At 37.7% G+C, this 21,692-nt stretch overlaps 1 protein-coding gene across 1 annotated transcript in view; it reads right to left on the bottom strand.

Moving 5' to 3' along the window:
- LOC126248002 (zinc finger FYVE domain-containing protein 9) overlaps positions 1–21,692 on the bottom strand; it is a 383,986-nt gene that overhangs the window by 242,026 nt on the left and 120,268 nt on the right. Inside the window, exon 4 of the mRNA XM_049948584.1 lies at positions 158–480. Coding sequence (XP_049804541.1) covers positions 158–480 — 323 coding nt within the window. The remainder of the gene's footprint in view (positions 1–157; positions 481–21,692) is intronic.

Here is a 21,692-nt window from a genome sequence, read left to right as displayed (position 1 = left end):
TGACAGAACGACAATGACCAAAAGTGTCTGGTGATGGTTAATTCTTTAGCGGCAAATAAAACTAATATTTATTTATTGGTGGAGCAGAAGTTAAAACTGTTATGGACCACTGGCAATCATCAAGCATTTGAGTCTAGTGCAACAAACAGATAAATACCTTTCCACAAGCTCGACAATGATGTCTTCTTTTGATAACGCTGAATTTCACATTACACAGCATACAATTCTGTGCATCAGCATCAGGTACCCAGAAAGGTGGATATTTTCCAAGGTTTCTTTCTTCTGGAGATAAGGTATGTGTAGTTTCACTGTTAGCTGGTGGTTTTTGAGGAACAGGAGATGATGGCAATTCCACTGGTGATGATTCAGACATCTCAGGTGATGAATGTGAATCACTTTCAGAGGACACAGTACTTTGGACATCTGTTGCTCGAGATTCTTCAGTCAAACTGCATTTTGCAGGAGTTTCAGCTTGTGATCCTAGAAAAGAATAAAAAGAAAAATGTGAGATAAAACCATAATACTGCCAATCGTAATCATACACTGAAGCACCAAAGAAACTGGTATAGGTATGCATATTCAAATACAGATAGATGTAAATAGGCAAAATACGACACTGCAGTCAGCAACGCCTATACAAGACAACAATTATGTGGTGCCGTAAGCGAGTTTGAACGTGGTGTTATAGTTGTCACATGAGTGATGGGACACAGCATCTCCGAGGTAGTGATGAAGTGGGAATTCTCCCATATGACCACGTCACGAGTGTACCGTGAAAATCATGAATCCGCTAAAACATCAAATCTCCGACATTGCTGAGGCCGGAAAAAGATTCTGCAAGAACAGGACCAACGACAACTGAAGAGAATCATGTCAGTGTGCAAACCACTCAAAAACCTCATCGATACAGGCTTTTGGAGCTGAAGGCCCACTCGTGTACCATTGATGAGTGCATGACACACAGCTTTACACCTCACCTGGGCCCGTCAACACTGAAAGTTGACTGTTGATGGCTGGAAACATGTTGCCTGGTCGGACAAGTATCATTTCAAATTATATTGAGGGGACAGATGTGTTCAGATATGGAGATAACCTCATGAATCCACAGACCCTGCATGTCAGCAGGGGACCGTTCAAGCTGGCGGAGGCTCTGTAATGGTGCAGTTGGAGTGATATGGGACCCCTGATACATCTAGATACGACTAACAGGTGACACGTACGTAAGCATCCTGTCTGATCACCTGCATCCATTCATGTCCATTGTGCATTCCGATGGACTTGGTCAATTCCAGCAGGAAAATGTAACACCCCACAGGTTCATAATTGCTACAGAGTGTCTCCAGGAACATTCTTCTGCATTTAAACACTTCCACTGGCCACCACACTCCCCAGACATGAACATTATTGGAATATCTGGGATGCTTTGCAGCATGCTGTTCAGAATAGATCTCCACCCCCTCGTACTCTTACGGATTTATGGACAGCCCAGCAGGATTTGTGGTGTCAATTACCTCCAGCACTACTTCAGACATTAGTCAAGTCCATGCCACATCATGTTGCGGCACTTCTGCATGTTCACAGGGAGCCTACATGATGTTAGGAAGGTGTACCAGTTCCTTTGGCTCTCCAGTGTAAAACCGGAACAACTCAAATATATCTCTCTCTCTCTCTCTCTCTCTCTCTCTCTCTCTCTCTCTCTCCCCCCCCCCCCCCCCCAAATCCAACCCTTTTCCCCTTCAGTAACACAGGCTAACTGTATCATCTCTTGAAAGATTTTCAATGTGTTAGCGAAGATATCTGCAGTATGCAATAAAAACAAGGAATGTCTAATCGACAGGTGTCTAACAGTGCAACAAATAATATTTTTGACTGCCCCTCATTGGGTAAAGTGTAATTAAAATCACCAGTAACTCGATGCAGGTACATGACACTGAGAATCTAAAGCTGGAAAAGTGTTGAAAAAAAATCTTTGCTGCTGTGAAACATGTCTCTTCCACTGAACATGTGCTCACAGCTCTTATGTATGGCATGTATTTTAGAGCACATGTTTATTAGACTTTTTTGCTTCGAATGATTGTTCCATTCATATCCCTGAATATTCATTATTCCTCCTGGGACACACTGCATATAAATGATCTGCCATTGTGTATCACAAAAGTTTATCTGGTTATCTTTGCTGATGATGCAACTATATAATAACAAAGTTAATCAAGAAACTTCAACATTTGAAAATATAATTTAAATTATGCTGAAACATTAACTGCCTCTCCATAAATGAACTTTTACAACCAGTGACATTCATAAATAATGGAGTTGGACAAAAATATGGATACAATGTGAGAAACATATGTTTGAACATAAATGCAGATGCCAGCCAAGCATTCTGGTGACAATGTTGTATTTGACCACAAACGGCACTTGTGCAATGCCCTCAATATGGAGCGAGTGTCAATCAGGGTCAGAACAGTGGTTTGCATAGTTTTGAGTGCATTATGTTAGAGCTAAGTGATTTCAAACTTGGGCAAATTGTTGGTTCTCATATGCTTAGACGACAAAGACAGCCACAATTTCGGTTGTTTCAAGAGGTAACGCATTGAAATTTATATTGCATACGGGGACAGTGGAAAAACATCATCCACTAAGTCATAACATGGAAGAAAGCGTGTGTTGAATTATCATGACGGACAAAAAAAATAAGAGGATGACAGCTGCAAAAGTCACTGCACAACCGTACGTCATATTCACTAACCTTGTCAGTAGCAAAACAGCATGAAAGGAACTCCATAAGAAGGGAAGTGAATGATGAGCTGGAATTCCAAAATCCCCCAGCAGAAAACGTGGTGCCAAAGCCATAAAACCTGGAGTATGGAGCAATAGAAGAAAATCCTTTGGTCAGGTGAGTGTTGTATCAAACTATTTCACACTTCTGACCAAGTTAACATTCGGCATATGCCATCCCAGGCCTATGACATGGCCTGCTTGCTGCCAAGATTGAAACATCACAGGGGTTCAGTAACAATTTGGGCAGCCATACCAAGGATTAAGTGACCATTTTGGCTGATCAGATCCATCCCACAACAGAATATTTGTTCCCCACTGGTGATGTTATGTTACATGATGACAGGGCTCCTGATCACACAGCTCGTATCACCAAGGACTTGTTTTGCGAGCACGAGGTTAAAATGTTGCACCGCCCCTGACCACCTCTGTTATCAGATCTCAATACTATTGAGCCTTCGTTTTTTACTTTGGAGAGAATGATGCATGATCGTTATCCATCTGCATGATCGTTACCTGAACCACTATTTTGCAAGAAGGAGAGTATATGATTACCTTGAAAAACTTATTTATTGACACTTTCCGAGATGATTGGACACTGTTTCGAATGCCAATGGTTTTCCTACACCGTATTAGACACGGTAATGTCTTCTGTTTTTGGCGTTTCCATACTTTTGTCCACCCCTGTACAATATCAGAAGGAGAAATAACTCGCTCAGCTTTCGTGCAGTGGAGAAAGGAGTGAAGTAATCACCCATAAAAATCTTTGCCCATTAACCCACTGATGTGAATTTCATGCATAATAAAACTAACTTAAAATACTGACAGCTTCTACTCCATAAGTGTATTCTGAGTGTATGGTAATGGAGGAACATGCAAAAGAGAGAGAGAGAGAGAGAGAGAGAGAGAGAGAGAGAGAGAGAGAGAGAGAGGAGTAGAGTTTAAATGTGGGTTGTTATTTATGTCAAAGACAATCATGTAAATAGTCAACACATTGCCATATATTTCACTGAGAGTGTATTACATATGTAAACTAATGTTCCACACAATGAGGAAAAAGTGCAATTATTATCCATGGAACATGCAAATAACTAATTCTTTATGATCATGAGCCACCGGAAAAATGTTATATTTTTACTGGATTAATAAAACAGAATACAATGCCCTGCTGCTGAAATGCACTAGTGTCACTGAAACCTATTATCCATTAATACTATAACACACAACTGCAGTGGGGGAACATATCAATTGGTGTATTCAGCACACAACGATACTCTTGATATAATTTGAGAAACCAATACAAATTATTACTTCTCAAGTCATCAAGAAAATCAGTGGAGAGCTCAAAAATATTTTGAAGTATGTAACTAGGAACTTTAGGTGAGAAAATCATCCATTTCTTTTTACTAGAAAACAATGTTTATATCACAATAACGGGCTAAAGTCACCAAAAGTTTAAGAATAATGCAGTTGGGAACACTGCACGCAAATGTTAGATTTTCAATATTTTATGAAGAACATAAATTTTCACTTGCACAGAAAAAGACATGTAGAACAATAACCAAATTTATTCATAAACAGGCATATATCCACAAATCAGCCGTTTATGAAGTAGTTGTTGTTGTTATTGTCTTCAGTCCAAAGACTGGTTTGATGCAGCTCTCCATACTATTCTATCCTGTGCAAGCCGCCTCATCTCCAACCTGCCTCATCTGCAACCTACATCCCTCTGAATCTGCTTACTGTATTCATCTCTTTGTGTCCCTCTACAGTTTTTAACCACCACACTTCCCTCCAGTACAAAATTAGTAATCCCTTGGTGCTTCAGAATGTGTCCTACGAATTGATCCCTTCTTTTAGTCAGGTTGTACCACCAATTTCTCTTCTCCCCAGTTCTATTCAGTACCTTCTCATTAGTTATGTGATCTGCCCATCTAATCTTCAGCAGTTTTCTCTAATGTCTCATTTCAAAAACTTCTATTCTCATCTTGGATAAACTGTTTATCATCCATGTTTAATTTCCATACAAATACTTTTAGAAAGGACTTCCTGAAACTTAACTCTATACTTGATGTTAACAAATTTCTCTTCTTTAGAAACACTTTTCTTGCCATTTCCAGTCTACATTTTATATCCTCCCTAATCCGACCATCATCAGCTAATTTCCTTTGCAAATAGTAAAACTCATTTACTAATTCAAATGTCTCATTTCCTCATTTAATTCCCTCAGCATCACCTGATTTAGTTCGACTACATTCCATTATCCTCGTTTTGCTCTGGTTGATGTTCACGTTATATCCTACTTTCAAGATACTCTCTATTCTGTTCAACTGCTCTTCTAAGCCCTTTGCTGTCTCTGACAGAATTACAATGTCATCGGCGAACCTCAAAGTTTTTATTTTTTCTCCCTGGACTTTCATTCCTACTCCAAAATATTCTTCTGTTTCCTTTACTGCTTGCTCAACATACAGATTGAACAACATTGGGATAGGCTACAACCCTGCCCCACCCACTTCTCAACCATTGCCTCCCTTTCGAACCCCTCAACTGCACTTGGTTTCTTAAACATTGTAAATAACCTTTGGCTCCCTGTATTTTACCCCACCACCTTTATAATTTGAAAGACAGTATTCCAGTCAATATTGTCAAAAGCCTTCTCTAAGTCTACAAATGCTATAAACGTAGGTTTACCTTTCCTTAACTTCTCCTCTATGAGAAGTCGTGGGGTCAGTATTGCCTTGCATGTTCCTACATTCCCCCAGAATCGAAACCGATCTTCTCCAAGGTCGGCTTCTACCAGTTTTTCCATTCTTTGGTAAAGGATTCATGTTACACACTAAGAATCAAATTAACTCACAAAGGGATGTGCCGACATGTCCACACAAAAAAAAGTTTGCAAATTATTTGTTGCTCTCAGATAACACAAAGTAGCACCTGAACATCAAATTTTAACAGCCAATAGCATTAAGTTAGACCAAAAAATTAGTGGAAAGCAAAGTTTCTCAGCACAGCACTCATGAAAAACAGGTATACTTCTAGCTGTCAGTAGCTAGGTGATATTTCCACAAGTTTGACCTTGAATATGTGGCAATTTTCCTATGATGGCAGTGCCCTCTTGAAGAATGTATTATAAGTTAAAGAAAGTATTATGTTTATTGCCGGTTTATTTCTTTTAATTTCTGGTGACACTATAAAATAAACCAATCTCTTACATAACAGCAAAACAGTGGCACTCAACCAATAACCAGTTCCTTCAAACCTAAAGACCTTACAGGCTTTCTTAGGGAAATCAAACAATTACCCTTAGTTTATACTGGAGATGGCCATGATCGCATGTCCACCACATCAATTGAAGGGAAAGGGAGAGGGTTTTGAATGGACACCTATCTGTCACACAATTTTCCCAAAACTTATAGACTGCCTTAAATTGTCAACTGTACTAGCAGCCTTTGACCCTGATTGTATTTTTATCCTCACAGCATATGCATTGCCATATGGCAAGGGAGCACTGCTACCCCAAAAGATATGCTGCTGAGACTGAGTAGTCTACTGCATATGCACTCGAGATGTTAACAACAGCCGACTAGAATTACACTCGTGTTGAGTGTGAGGCACTCACAACTATGAGTGCCACAACTATGTTCCATTGACATAACCACAGTACCAAGTTCCACATGACAGATTGTCGTAATGTAAGATACAAACAACAGTAGGACCATAATGAACCAAAGTTTATTCTCCTTCCCCATACATGCAAACAGTTGAGAACATAAGACACAGACATAGAAACAATCCAGGTACTGATACAAGCAGTCACTGACCATAAGTAGCAAGACAATATGTGAGCAAGTGCCTGCTGAACTGCAGTTATAATGTTTTAATGCGGAGGGGAGGGGGGGCTCTGTATAAGGCCCGGTGTGTGCTATTCCATGCCATGCGCCCAAGTCTTGTGGCCAACAGCAGGCAGCCTCTGGTGGCCAGTCCACACAGATGCCGTTGGAGAGATATTTGAAGTTTATGGTGCCGTGGTGCGTATCCAAATATTACATACAGGGTTACAGTACAGACCATAATGTTCTGGGCCAAAACATAAGCCTCCAGAGAAAACAGTATAACACTTCAAGCACTGGGTGTTGCTCATTAAGTGCCTACAGTTATCAGAATAATCATCACATCAGCTCATTAGCGTAGATGGGTTATTGTGGTTACCCACAGGACCTGACGCTAACTTCAGTAAGACTGCTAATTCGTATTTCCACATTGATAAAGCCACCCAACATGGGGGTACACAGTTTCCTGTTAAATCATACCAAACAGTGGAAGCCACCAATAACGAACTTTTCCTACAGCAGGTCTGCTCCTTTCAAGTCAGGACTGACCTGCTCATCTGCAGTTGTCAGTTCCTGCACAACCATGCACAGATTATGTCTCATGGCACAGAACATGCCAGGCAGATGCAGTCATCCACCCTGCAACCAATAATGACATGTGGTGCATCATCATAATCCCACACAAGCTTTGGCAACATTTCTACAACAGCCGGTGCAGCTTACAAAATTTATTACTGCACCAATTTGTACACCATGTTATTAAACTGGTTTATAAGCAACGAAACACACAGTTATGGACAAATAAAATCATCAACAGTAAAAGGAAAGGACAACATTTCTGATAAAGTGTTAACTTCAGAGACAGAACTCTTAAAAAATCATTACAGAGAGGCAAATTTGAACATCTGCCTAGAAAAATCACATTTTCAGCAAAGAAGAGTCCTTTGAGAGGAAAAGAAATAGTTGAGATATTTTGGTGTTCATGTGTCTCACAATGGGGCCAGTGACAAAAAAACCAGAATAGTAAAAGATGTGGACAAAAACAATGTGAATCACATAATAATAAAATATTAAACACTTCTGTAAAATAAGCAATCAGCTACTGAAGTCCTCCAAATCTTTCCCTCAATGTGGGAAGTAATCTGAATGTTACATATAATTTTGAAAAATACACCATTCAGTTCACATCAAACCTGATTATATGGGGAGGAATTGGAAAAGCCAAAACGCATATTGTGCGTATTGAAGCCTACTTAGAGAGGCGAGGGAATTGCCAAAGGAGGTCTCTGAACTACATCTATAAAGGATCATGGGATGGCTGGTATAAACAGCACACCATGGTCTTCAGTAAAGCACACAAATTTGGTTTCCTTGTAATTGTACAGTAAGTGTGGTTTGTGAAGAGTGGCCCATGTCATGAGCAACTGAAACCACCACCAAGGGCAACCCTTTTGTGAATGTTGCAGCTCCTTGGTGAAAGTATGTTGTTATCTTTGAAATGTGTCTTCTTGAGATACAAGCAAAACAGTCTTCCCTGTGCAAAAACTTCAACTCTCACACACACACACACACACACACACACACACACACACACACACACACACACAAACTATGAAGGAATGATCTGAAAGGGATAGAAATTGGTAGATGTGCAGTACATGTAAAGACAAGCAAACAATTAAAATTTCAGAAAAATATCATAATTTGTTCAAGAGAAAGAGCTTCACAAATTGAACAAGTCAATAATGTTTTGCTCCACCCCTGGCCCTAAAGCAAGCAGTTATTCAGCTTAGCATTGATAGGTAGAGTTCTTGGATGTCCTCCTGAGAGATGTTTTGCAAAATTCTGTCCAATTGGTGCATTAGATCATCAAAATCCAAAGCTGACTGGAGGGCCCTGCCCCAAATGCTACAAACATTCTCAATTGGGGACAGATCTGGCGACCCTGCTGGCCAACGTAGGATTTGGCAATCAGGAAAACAAGCAGTAGAAACTCTCGCCATGTGTGGGTGGCCATTATCTTCTTGAAAAGTAACCCCAAGATGGCTTGCCATGAAGCACAGCAAAACAGGACACAGAATACCATCGACATATCACTGTGCCATAAAAGTGCTGCGGCTGACAACCAAAGGGGCTCTGCAATTAAAAATGGCACTCAGGCCATCATTTCTAGTAGTCGAGCCGTACGGTGGGCGACAGTCAGGTTGGTATTCCACTGCTATCCACGAAATCTATGGACATGTCTCTGCTGGTCACCAGTGCTCAGTTCAAGGCGAGCCTAATCATCTAAAACAATTCTACTCCAGTCAAGAAGATAACAGGCCACAGACGTGTCTGGAGATGCCCCGGACAGTGGTGGGTACCAACTTCACTGTCGCCCATCACAGAGTGCGACAACCATGAGTGATGGTCTGCGGTGCCAATTTGTTTCATAGCAGGACCCCTTTGGTTGTCATCTATAGCACCCTTACAGTACAGCAGTATACTGATGATATTCTATGCCTCATAAGCCATCCTGGGCTTATACTTCAGCAAGATAATGCCTGCCTGTACACAGTGAGAGTTTCTACTACTTTTCTTGTCCTACCTTGGCCAGCTAGGTCACTGGATCTCTCCCCAGTTGAGAATGTTTGGAGCATCATGGCAAGGCCCTCCAACCAGCTCGGTATTTTGACGATCTAATTTCCCAAGAGGACTCTATCAATCGGTGTCTAGCTGAATAACTGCTTGCATAAGGTGAGCGTGGCATATTCATCACGGCACACATTGTTTCTGCTGCAGTGTGTCCTTTGCCTATAGCTCTCAATCCATAAAACCACCTATCATTTACTTCAAAATAATTATCTTTACACTTATCAGAATTCCAAAATGAATGAGTATATTTACAACTGGCACAATTAATGATAGGTTTCCTGGCTAGTCCATTTGATACCTCACTGCCATCATGTAAACTAATTGGCCCTCCACATATTTTACAACACACACATTCACCTAACAATCTTGTTCAGATGTGTAAATCTATCAGAATGTAGCCTAACCTACCATTTACATCCCTTTGGTTTTGAGAAAACTGCATATCACAACGTTTTATTTTAATCTTCGAAGCACTAATAAGTGTTTCTTTAGATACTGATGAGTTTACCTGTAACTTCACATGCCACATGTTGAACACACTGTTTCCCTTTATTAGAAAATCTGTTACCATGAAAACCAAGCTTCTTAAAAAGATTTTGTTTTGGCATCATACTTTACTTTTTGGGAGATTTACCAATCTATTCGTCACTTTTCCTCGGAAAAATATTAACATTTCGACATACAACGTGTGCTTATGCTACAAAATGATACGATACAGTTTTTGACAGTGCTACCAATATAAACACGTAATTTAACCTTCTATATAAAAATTACTGATTTTATTAGATACTGAAGTAATGCAAGTAAAAAAGTGTAGATTATACTAAAAAAAAAAAAAAAACTTCCCGTGTGTGTGTGTGTGTGTATACACACATCATTTTATTAGGAACATTGCAAATTTTATAATGAGATAAAAATCCAAAAATGTGAAAAAATATTTCCATTTGAACTCCCCTTAAAGAACATAAAGACCTGGCCCATTCCAGGTCAGCTCTACAATGCATTTGACTGACTACCAGCAGCACGTTAGCAATAACTTATGTGTCTTACACACTTCAGAGAAAGGTCGGATACTCAATGTTCTGGAAGAAATTAAAATCTTATGCAGTCTTCATTCCCACTCTCTTTTTACAATTAATGAATGACCAGACCTGTATCACTAAAACATTTTAGCTAATAATGACATTATCCAGGCAAATTAAGGTGCCCATATAACTTAATATTTTTCCTTGTTTTTTAAATGTAAAGGTCCTCTTCCCTCTTAATGTTGCGATGGATCCGTCTTTCTGCTGTTACTTCCCACTTTCCCACTTCAAATAATTTGCCAAACTCATGTCTGTTTCATATTGCGCTTGTGCTTGGGTCACATAGCTTCAGTATTCATGGCTAGTATTTACTATTAAATAGTTTTCCTGTTTGTGTTTCTGGTTGCACAGCACTAGAGAACAGTTGTTACTGAATTTTCGTAAGTAATTCCATGCAGTATGCAATTTCTCCTCCCACCCTCACTTTTATTGCATTTTACATGTTTCATTATTTTGGTAAATCATGGTTTTTGGTATGATGTCTGTGACACTGAAGCAGATGTGCAGGCTTTGCAAACAGCTCCAACCAATCTGAATTGTGGGAGGCAGACAACCCACCATGCATTAGCATGGTTGCCCAGTGCTTTTAGTGAGACAATTGCAAATGAGCTGTTTACATCTGAATACGAATATCCAATTTTAGAGGTTGTTCTTTTAAGGCTGCTCTAGTATGAAGCAAGGATGAAATACTGCACACATTACAATCACATGCAGATTTCTCAGTTCCTGTTTTGCTCAGATCTCAAATGGTTTCAGAGTTAATTACTCAACAGGCATGCATGGTGTTAAAGGCCAAGACAGAGTGACACACTAGAACTTCTATGTATCCTGTATCATGCATAGCCATCACTGGCTAGAAATTTCAACTAATTTATGTGGACATATGCTCTATTCTGAATGGTCTCCAAGACAGAACACATGGGTACTCAGTAAGTGTGGGTCTGATGGCACCAGTTATAGGACACATGATATGGATGAGCCCTGTATCCACAAGTTTTGTGTGGGCACTATTCATCCAGGCTGGTGAGAATGGTTAACCAATCCCACAGCTGAAATATGGAGTATTTATGCAATTGATCCCCATTATATGCCACAAAATAATATCCTCCAGAAACTCTGTGGCACATCATGTGGATCAACTGCAACAACACTCTGCACTTCAGTTATGGGATTGGTTTACCCAGACATGGTATACTGCTCACCAGCTTGGATGAACAGTGTAGTATTGCAGTGCCTCACTGCAGATTACAGCAGGTACCCTGAGTGGTGCTTTGAACACCAGCATCAGTAGGATGAGCTGACCAACGAACCTCCAGACCACTAACATATGAAGACTGCCAGGATGGTGTTGTACGTGATGGGCACCTGGGCTCCAGTCTTCTAGTTCGAGATTAGTTCTGTGTTGCTAGATGGTGCCAAACGTTACACTGAGCTGTTGGCGACTAACTCTACTGGAAAACATTCAGTGCTCGTAGATGCACACCCACATCAGGCTCTGCTTACAGCTAGCCATGGCAGCCAAAAGTTGTCAACAGTGTAGCAATTCTTCAGCAACAAGATGAGTAATGTATATTTATTTAAAGTGCACTTGTGCCGACTTTTTTATTCTTGCCTGTCCAAAGTGACAGATCCCTTAGCCATCTTCCACCAATTTATCATTAGAGCGCGGACATAACATTTGATCCATCAGAACATAACGGTTACCGACACGCATCACATCATAACAAATACTGCTCACACAAAATTTGTTGTACACAGGTCAACCATACCGTGCATCTTAGAACTGATACCATCAGACCTGCACCAACATTTTTCCCACCCATACTAAAGCCACATACCCTCTCCACCTCCACGATGGACAAGTACACTTGTATGGGAATACAAAAAAACTACAGAAAAATCCTAGCCTCCCTATTCACACAGACATTCCAAGCACCACCAAAGGTAAGCTTCACCCTTATCACTTACCCCTGGCAACCGTAAGAACGTTAGTTCAAAAGAGCTTTAATATTGATAACTGTTGGAGATTCACAAGGCAGATTGATGCTATGATGTAACAAATTAAGGTATCATGCATACAGACCAAGCCAACTGAATTTAAAGTGCCACCCAAGATCAGGTTGGTTCTTAATTGAATAAGAATCCATTTTCATTTCATGTGATTGTAACGTGTCTGCAGTGCAGACATTCTGTCATAAGGGACATTCCAGTACGGCTCTATTAGTTGCGTGCAAACCTACTACATCTAGTGGCAGAAGTGTGAATTAACTATGTGTGGCAATATGATACAATACAGCACTGTAAGGTGCTACTACCTAGCGCCACAGATTTGAATGATTCAACTGCATTATTTATTGTGTTTTATGCAATAGTTGTAAATGATTAATATGTTTAAAAATTTAAATTATATTGTATATAAAACCAACCATTAAATGTTATTGTCAAAATGTGTTCATAATTAGAGTGAGAGTAATGGCCGTAAAGAAACAGCTACTAAATCACTCACGGGATTTACCACTTGACAAAGAAAGTGATACTATCCCATTTCTTCATTAGTCTTTCTTTGTGAGTCACTCTATCTTTCTGGGTGAAGTTGCTTATGTGAACTTTTGTGAGCAGATGGATTAAGCCACGACAAATTGTGTAAACTGCTACTTTCAGAATCAAAGTTTACACAGCACCTGCGCATTGTCATGGCGGAGTATTTTGGCTGAAATTCTATAAGTAATTAAAAGCCGGTATTGTAGCAGTGAAATGGACATTGTAATTCATCTTGTGGATGGCAACTGACTATTTATACAAATGATTCAGCAGCTTATGTGGATTGCAAGCTGCTGTATGGGGCCAAATATTTAATGGATACAACCATGTGAAATTACAATCCAACAGAGGCACAAACTGCTCACTGAGAAAACAACAGACTGAACTATTTTTTATTGTATATGTTGTGCAATCAACAGACACACACTCAGGATGCTATTATGCAAAGTTAAGTTTTCATTTTGTGAAGCAAGTAACTCTCAAGTGTGGTGCTTTATTCTGAATAATTACTGTTCTGTTCAGTGAAAATGGTCTTACATGTTTCATTACGTAAGTAGTGAGTGCAACCCAATCCTATGCGCCATGTATCTAAAATCTGTTTCCATATTCAACAATTATGAAAGAAAGCTGATATAATTTGAAACTAGTGTGTTCTAATATTAATTAATGCAATGGAATCAGCTAAATAACTCATCTTCCTGTAGCAACATTATCAACTGGTTGTGGAATGGACAATGAAGCAGATATCAAAAGTGAAACCTCCAAACTCATTATTATTACGCAGTATAGGCACTGTGATGACTGAAGTTCAGTGAAACCATTACTTTCATTGCTTGCATAATCAGTAAGGTTTTTTGCATCATGTTCAGTTGAATATTGTCTTTCACATAACTACAATACAGTGACCTGCTGCACACTTTCACATGCCAGAAATACTTGTTTCTCACACTTATAACTAGCCTAACTAAAAAATGATCCACCACAGCATGTACTGTGGTGTAAGTACAATGTGGGTCAATCATACAATTAATTACTGAATAACATTTATGTACATAATGTTGAGTCTGAAGTGATTTATATGTTAATATCTTTAGCAATCGTAAATGCAGATAGGAGCAAGTATTTTCGCTAATGTGTTGCATCCGTGTCCCACCATCAGTCACCTCAAAGTTTGGAGTTACTGGCTCGATTATTAACTCCCCTCTCTTCATCTTAAAATTCTAATTAATTATTTCATGTACAATAGCTTGCTTCAACTATTGTTTGGTGAACTGCATTGTGTAAGAATAATTACTTACCAGCTACTGCACACAATTGGTACCATTTCGCACTCCAATAGCCTCATGGTCAAACAGAACTTATTTCTAATTAGAAAGGACTAATTAACTGAAATGACATAGAACCACTGCAACTTCTCCAATGTGCAACTGTTGCACTGAAAGGTAGACTGTTTGCTGTGTAATTCATGACTCTCCTTTGAGAATCTTCCCTGGCAATCCTACAGAGTTCCTGGTGATGACATAGGTGCCAGTAGACTATATATTCGTGGCCTTGATATCAGTTTGTAGTTTAAGATAAAATTTAACATTTTTTTATAATTTGTCCACACACTAAATAAATAAATAAATGTCACTGGTTAAGTGACAACTGTCATTTGCTTCCATTAATACTATTCACTGATGCAGCCACATTTATACAGAAGAGAATCAACAAAAAATGTATCATTGATGGTCACAGAAAAACCCACAGGCTACAGTGGAAACCAATTTCCAAGTTAATTTTTCTATCAATGTTTGGTGTGGCAAGATTCGTAACATGTTGACAGGTATAGTTATTTTTGAAGAGCCAATGATGAGACAGATTTACTTACATTGTTTTGGAAAATTCATTTGTTAAATACCTTGAGAATATTCCACTGGCCGCACAAACTGCAATGTACCAATGTACTTCCAGCACAATGGAGCCCCTCCACATTTTACCACACGTGTGAGGAAACATCTCACCTGTACTTACCCTAATCACTGGATTGATCATGGTTGTATAATTAAGCAACAACTAAGATAACCAGACCTTACACCAAAAGATTTTCGTTTACCTGGTTGGATGAAATTTGAGGTGTGTACATGAGATACTCAGACAAGCAACAAAACATGTTCTACGAAGAGTACAAAATGAACTGAAGTTGATGGGGGGAAATTCAATCATTCATTGTGAACAGTACAATAATTGTAATGTGATGTGTATGATAATGCTTAAAGGTGAGTGTGTTAAATATACGCATTTTTCAGTTGATACTTGGTAAACATTACAGCATGTATTTTACAAACTGTTGAACATGTGTCAATGTTCAAACCTGACAATGTACTGAATAATACAACAAATAAAGAACAGCATACATTAATGTGTTCTATCTTGGGAACCATTCAGAATACAGTGTATGTACATATGAAGTTTTCTGCTTCAACTGACATGCCCATCATATTCCTGAATAATGATCATTTCTCGTGAGAGACATTCCATAATTGCAAGTGTTGAAATTTTCAGCAACCAGTTGCACAAAAGTAATTTCATTCCTTTACCGGTTTCAGGTATCACACTATTTCGGAGCATCAAACGTAAGATGTACGCAGCATAATGCTGTTGTCATATGGATCATAGTGGCTGTACAAAATGGTATATTATTGTTGACACTTGCAAAAAATATGATAATTAAAACCTGAAGGAAGACCCTAGGTGCCTGAAACTGGTGAAGGAATAAAATAAACACCAATATATAGTCCAATATAAATACCAATCTACAAGTTACTTCAAAATACAATCAACACAAAAGAATCACTACCACACTACATCAGTAAACTTTCAAACGAACTTCCATGAACTTAATCAATTAACAGCATTTTGGCTTAATGGTTACAAAACTGAAGAAGTGTTGCACACTTATGTGAGAAATTACATGAGGATAATCATATGACAAGAGCCTTAACCACTAAACATGACTTCAATGACAAATCAGCCAAGTAATTCAAAAAGACATCAACTTATAGAGTTATCAAATGAAAGAAATTGGGAGCAGAAAAAAAAACTAACATTCTCTGTAACAGAGACACACAAAAAATGTCAGTTTGAACTTCTTTTAAAGTACTGTAACAATCCACATAGAGCTATGAACAGTTGCCATAAAAATTCATCATTTCCACTCCATATCTCAAAATTTTCTACACTAGTAGGTCTACATGACAGCAACAAAAATGTTAGAGCTGGAAAAGACATCTCCAATGCAATAGCAGAAACCAACAGACAACAACTGGTAAGAATGAACTATCTGCACAGACAAGCCGATAAACGTCACAAGGCAATGAGACATGTCAGTACGATGTATGAAAAAGCCAAATACAGGGTACCATATAAGACAGGGTTTTTTTTCCATAAATTTGTCATTAAAAAAATACAGGGTCGTCTTATATTTGCAGGTATAAAATTGCTGCTGAGGTCAACATTTTTACATTGTTTTGTAGAGTATATGGGGGTAGTCTTACATTTATAGGGGTTGTCTTACATTTAGCCCTGTGACGGATGGATGAGAAAATTTATCAGGAATGGATGGGTTAGGTCTGAGAGACTAGAATTTAATTCAAATTTAAAATTACCTATTCTGTGGTTCTGAAATATATTTATCGATTTAATATGTGAGAATGACACTTAAATAAACATTTTAATTAATGACTGGAGTACTTGCTTGATCCAAGCATGATAAATAAAACATAATATGAATGTGTATACTTTTAACACTATTTAGCAATGTAATGTACCAAAACATAAAATGACTCACTCCAAAATAAGAAGACATTATTAAAAATATGAAGCAAATGATTAACACATATAATAAAGATATTTAACACAGTGCAATGTTTATTGTTTACAATCTTCACACACCATAAAACAGTGCTCAAAGTAAAAATATGTTTTGCATGAAACACAGTAATTCTCTGTTTTGTACACTTAGAACAGCTCTCTCGATTTCCTTCCACTGCAACAGTCCGTGGCTATTGTTCTTTTCTCTTCCTCAGCATCCTTAATGCCAGAGTTCTTGTCTCTCTTGACAAGTGCTGAGAATATGACCTTTCTTCGAGAAGTTCTTTTGTGAAGTCAAATGCTAGTTCTTTTATGAAATTATGTCTCTTTTTTCCACTAAAAAAATTGCTCTTTTATAAATGATGAAAGTATTAATAGCAGCAACATTCAATAATGAATAGAATATTACCAAAAGCCATCGTCTGGTATTTCTGCCCACATTATAGAGAGATGATAATTCCTCGACAGTCTACTTCAGCTCTAGTTACATTGTAGCACATTATGATCTCAGGTTTGTTCTGGTGCCATGTCTGCATCAATCTTATCATCAAAGTGCACGGAAGATAAAAATGTAATTATCTTTCCTTTCTTTGACACACAGGAAACACAAGTTGTGTCCTCTTGGAACTCAAACAAACTAGAATGCACCTTTCAATCTTTTGAACATATGAACTCTGGTGGAAGTTCGCCTTCCCGCCCCCACACCCAAGTGTTACAACCATACTTAGCTTATGTTCACTCATTTTTCTTATTAGAGGATACGACATGTACCAACTGTCCACTGTTATATTCCTGTTTGAAGCAAGCATGTCTTCACACATCCTTTCAACAACAGTGTCAAGTTTGAAACCGGTGTTTTCAAATGGCCCTGTAGGCTGTTTTCCACAGTGTATTTTTAGGTTATATACGTAGCAAGTTTAGGAATCAGCTAATGAAAACACCTGTAGCCCACTTTTTGCAGGCTTAAATGGGGTGTTAACTTGCAATTCACATCTACCTCTGAAGGCTAAAAGCATTTCATCAAGTGGGGCAAATTCTCCTGAAGGTAATTTCACGTGAAATCACCCAATGGCCGTTGCCCCTACGTCACAGATTTTTCTGAAAATTTGATGTAAGAATGTATATAATGAGTTAGGGTTAAAATATTTTTTCTGGAATTTTTTGACCAAAACTGTAATTAGGAGACATTTTGAAATGTGGGCCCTTTCTACCAAGTGGTGTTGAGAAACTACGCACCTTTTAAGTTTGTAACCACTATAACTTTTTTATTTATGAATCAATTTTATTTAATTTGGTGTCATTGGAAAGTAAAAGAATAGAGCTATAATATAAAAATTATTAAAGTGCTGTGTCTAAGAGACAAATGTTTAAAAATTTGTAATTAATGTAATTTCTCACCATTTTTTTTATTTTTTTGCAATTTTCAGGTTTTTTTCCCCAGTAAAATCACATGTTTCACCATCTGAAGTTTTGTTTCAAATAATTCCTACTGCCATACTTTTCAACATAAAAAAAAATCAGAAGGGTGTTTGTCCTCTCTTGTTAGATCTTATACTTTTTCAATAATGCTGTAATAATTAATTGCTTCAAATAGCTAATCAACAATACATGAAACAACAATGAAAAATTCAATCTAGCAACAACACTCACATGCAACACTGGCTGTGTGTGTTAGGTTTTTGTGTGTCTGTGCACTTTATATATCTGAAGGACTTTTTTGTCTTGATTTTGTGCTTCTTACATAAGCAGCCATTCTGTCTGGTAATTAGAGAACACGAAAAAGTTTCAAACCATCTAGTTCTTTTCTGTATCTACACAGTTGATTAAAAATCACAACAGAAAATAAGTGTTCTTTAGGTTTTGTGGCAGCAGTTGTGTGTCAGAAGAAAAAGAGTAGCAGTGAAGAGCTTGATTTAATAGATATGTCAAGCCTGAATCAAGCTGATATTGAATTACTGAAGCTAAGAAGCACCTGTGAAAATATTGAGAGAGTTGGTTCTTCTCACATTTGAAGACAGACAAAGAATTTGCTGTAACCCTTTTAAGAAGCATGGTAAAAAGACGGCTAAGATACCTTTGAAACCTATTTCTTTAACCATGGCAAGGAAATATAAAACCCTTGGACTTATCCCAGGTACCAAGCTGCGCATAACATGCCATAAGGACATTTTATTTCCTATGGGGGATAACCTTCAAGGGATGGATGAATGTGAAGTTGAAGATCAAGAATATACACCAGATCCATCTACAGCTCTTCAAAAACTTAATGAAAGTTGTGAATTACTTGAAATTTTAAGGTTACCAAGAGAGCACAAGACAGGCGTTCAGAATACATTCGACCCAAGTCTCATCGCTTAGCTTTAAAATTCCAGCAAACAGTATCAGAAGTGCTACATGTTCCAGTGAAAAATCTGTCTGAAGAAACTGGCAGTGCTGAATGTACAGACTGTAATATTTTTTGCAAAAACTTAAAGAGAAATTCAGCAGAAGTTCTGTTAAAGAAAACCTACAAATACTTACCTTAGCACCAGTTTCATGGAGTGAAGAACATATCCAAATGTTTTTTAACACTGCCAAATACATGGTAAAGAAATCGAGGGTATGGCTAAAAGAAGATGGTATTTTGTCAAAAGGAAGTTACAAAGTGGGAAACAGAATAGGTAAGGGTGTGGAAAAACGTGTCCAGAATTTTTACTGTGAAGACGATATAAGTCGCATTTCTGCTAATAAAAAAAAGACAATAAGTCTGTCCCTTCAGAAAATGGCAAAAGAGTATAAAGACAAAAGACTCATTTTACATAATCTGAAAGATGTATACTTAGCTTTCAGAGAAAAATACCCTGAAGATAAAATTGATTTTACTAAATTTTGTGAACTTAAGCCAAAAGAATGTGTTACTGTAAACAGTCGTGGAACGCATAACGTATGTGTATGCATGTATCACCAAAACGTAAAACTGTTAACGCATATGTGAAAGAATTGTACACCGAACTTCTACAGAAACTTGTGTGCAATCTGGAAAACGAGGAGTGCATGCTGCATTGCTGTTCTCGGTGTCCTGACGAATATGAACTGTGCAATTTTTAATGGAGCTGGAGTCCTTACAAAATTGTGAAAATGTTGTATTCAAACAATGGATGCAAACTGATCGACCTACACTGGAGACATTAATGAAGACGACTGACGAATTTGTTGAGTATCTCATGCAAAAACTTCAGAACTTAACACAACATCATTATGTATCAAAATTTCTGAGTCACTACTTCAAATCAAGCAAAGAAACCCTCCCTGATACTACATGCATCATCATAGTGGATTTTGCAGAGAACTATACCTGTTTGCTTCAGGATGCTGCACAACGGTTCCACTGGCAGAACATTCAAGTCACCCTTCATCCTTTTGCGGTGTACTTTAAAACATATGATTGGATTAAGTCAATGTCATTGTGTTGTATAAGTGACTGTTTGCAGCATGATACAAACACATTCTATGTTTTCCAGAAAACTGCTCTCACTTATGCATTGGAACAATTACCACACATCCAGCATGTTATGTAGTTCAGTGATGGCAGCTCTGCACAGTATAAAAACTTTAAGAACTTTTTAAATTCGTGTCAGCACAAGCAAGATCATGGAGTAACTGCAGAATAGAATTTTTTGCTACTAGCTGATGGCAAAAATGCATGTCATGGAGTTGGTGGTACTATTACACGTTTAGCAACAAGAGCAAGTTTGCAGCGTCCATACGACAGTCACATTTTTAAGTCCAATAGATCTGTTTACATGTGCCAAAACTCATGTTCCAGAAATAGAAACCTTTTATGTTACAACAGAGGAGATAACAAAGTTCACAAACACGTTACAAAAATGATATGAGACAGGTTCTACCATTCCTGGGACAAGAGTGAATCATTTTCTCAAACCACTGAATGAAAACAAGTTGCTGATAAAGCGAGTTTCATCATCTACTAAATTCATTCAAGTTCCTTTTGGAATTCAAAACACTGCCTCTAACACAATTAAAGAAGAAACATTTGTCGCAGCTATCTATGATAACCAGTGGTGGCTTGGAAAAATTCTAGAGATAAGTGAAGAACACAAAGATGCAAAAGTCAAGTTCATGAGTCCAAGTGGCCCTTCCTCAAGTTATTCATGGCCACTTCACACTGATGTTTCCTGGATACCTTATGAAAACATTTTAATGACTTTGCCTGCTCCTAGTGCAAGCACAAGTACTGGTCGTTTATATACTTTTGAATCAGACATAACATTATCCACTGAAAACTTGTTTGAAAGAATGAATGCTTTCTAGAATTTTATGAAGTGTTTACGAGAACTGATCATCATTTATGACCACTAGGTAAGAGTCACAAAATGAAATGTGTGTATATTATTATTATTATTATTATTATTATTATTTACGTTCTTTCTGTTTTAAATGATTAAACAGAACAAACACCCTTCAGATATTTTTTATGTTGAAATGTATGACAACAGGAATTCTTTGAGACAAAATTTAAAATGGTGAAACTTGTGATTTTGACAAAAAAATTCATGAAGTTTGTAAAATATATATATTTTTTTAAATGACTTTAATTACGGATTTGCACATATTTATATGCACAATTGCAGCATTTTTATAGCGACATAGTTGGTCCTTTTATCTTTCTAATGACACCAAATTGAATAAAATTGATTTATAAATAAGGGAGTTATAATAGTTTAAAAACTTTCAACCTACCTTTCGTACTGACGCCAGATGGAGAAAATGCCAGACATTTCAAAATGGCCCCCTGACTACAGTTTTGATAAAAAAATAAAAATCTGAAAAAAATTATTTTAACACTTTCTATTTATGTACTTTCTTACACCACATTTTCACAAATATCTGTGACATGATGGCAATGAGATTTCTTTATTTTGGGTGATTTTAAATGAAATGAGCTCTAGGCAATAATGCTTCTGACTGTGCT

This window comes from Schistocerca nitens, chromosome 3 (genome assembly GCF_023898315.1).
Source record: "Schistocerca nitens isolate TAMUIC-IGC-003100 chromosome 3, iqSchNite1.1, whole genome shotgun sequence".
Lineage (NCBI taxonomy): Eukaryota > Metazoa > Arthropoda > Insecta > Orthoptera > Acrididae > Schistocerca > Schistocerca nitens.
The sequence above is the reverse complement of the archived record's forward strand: the minus strand, read 5'-3'. Positions and strand labels throughout refer to the sequence as shown.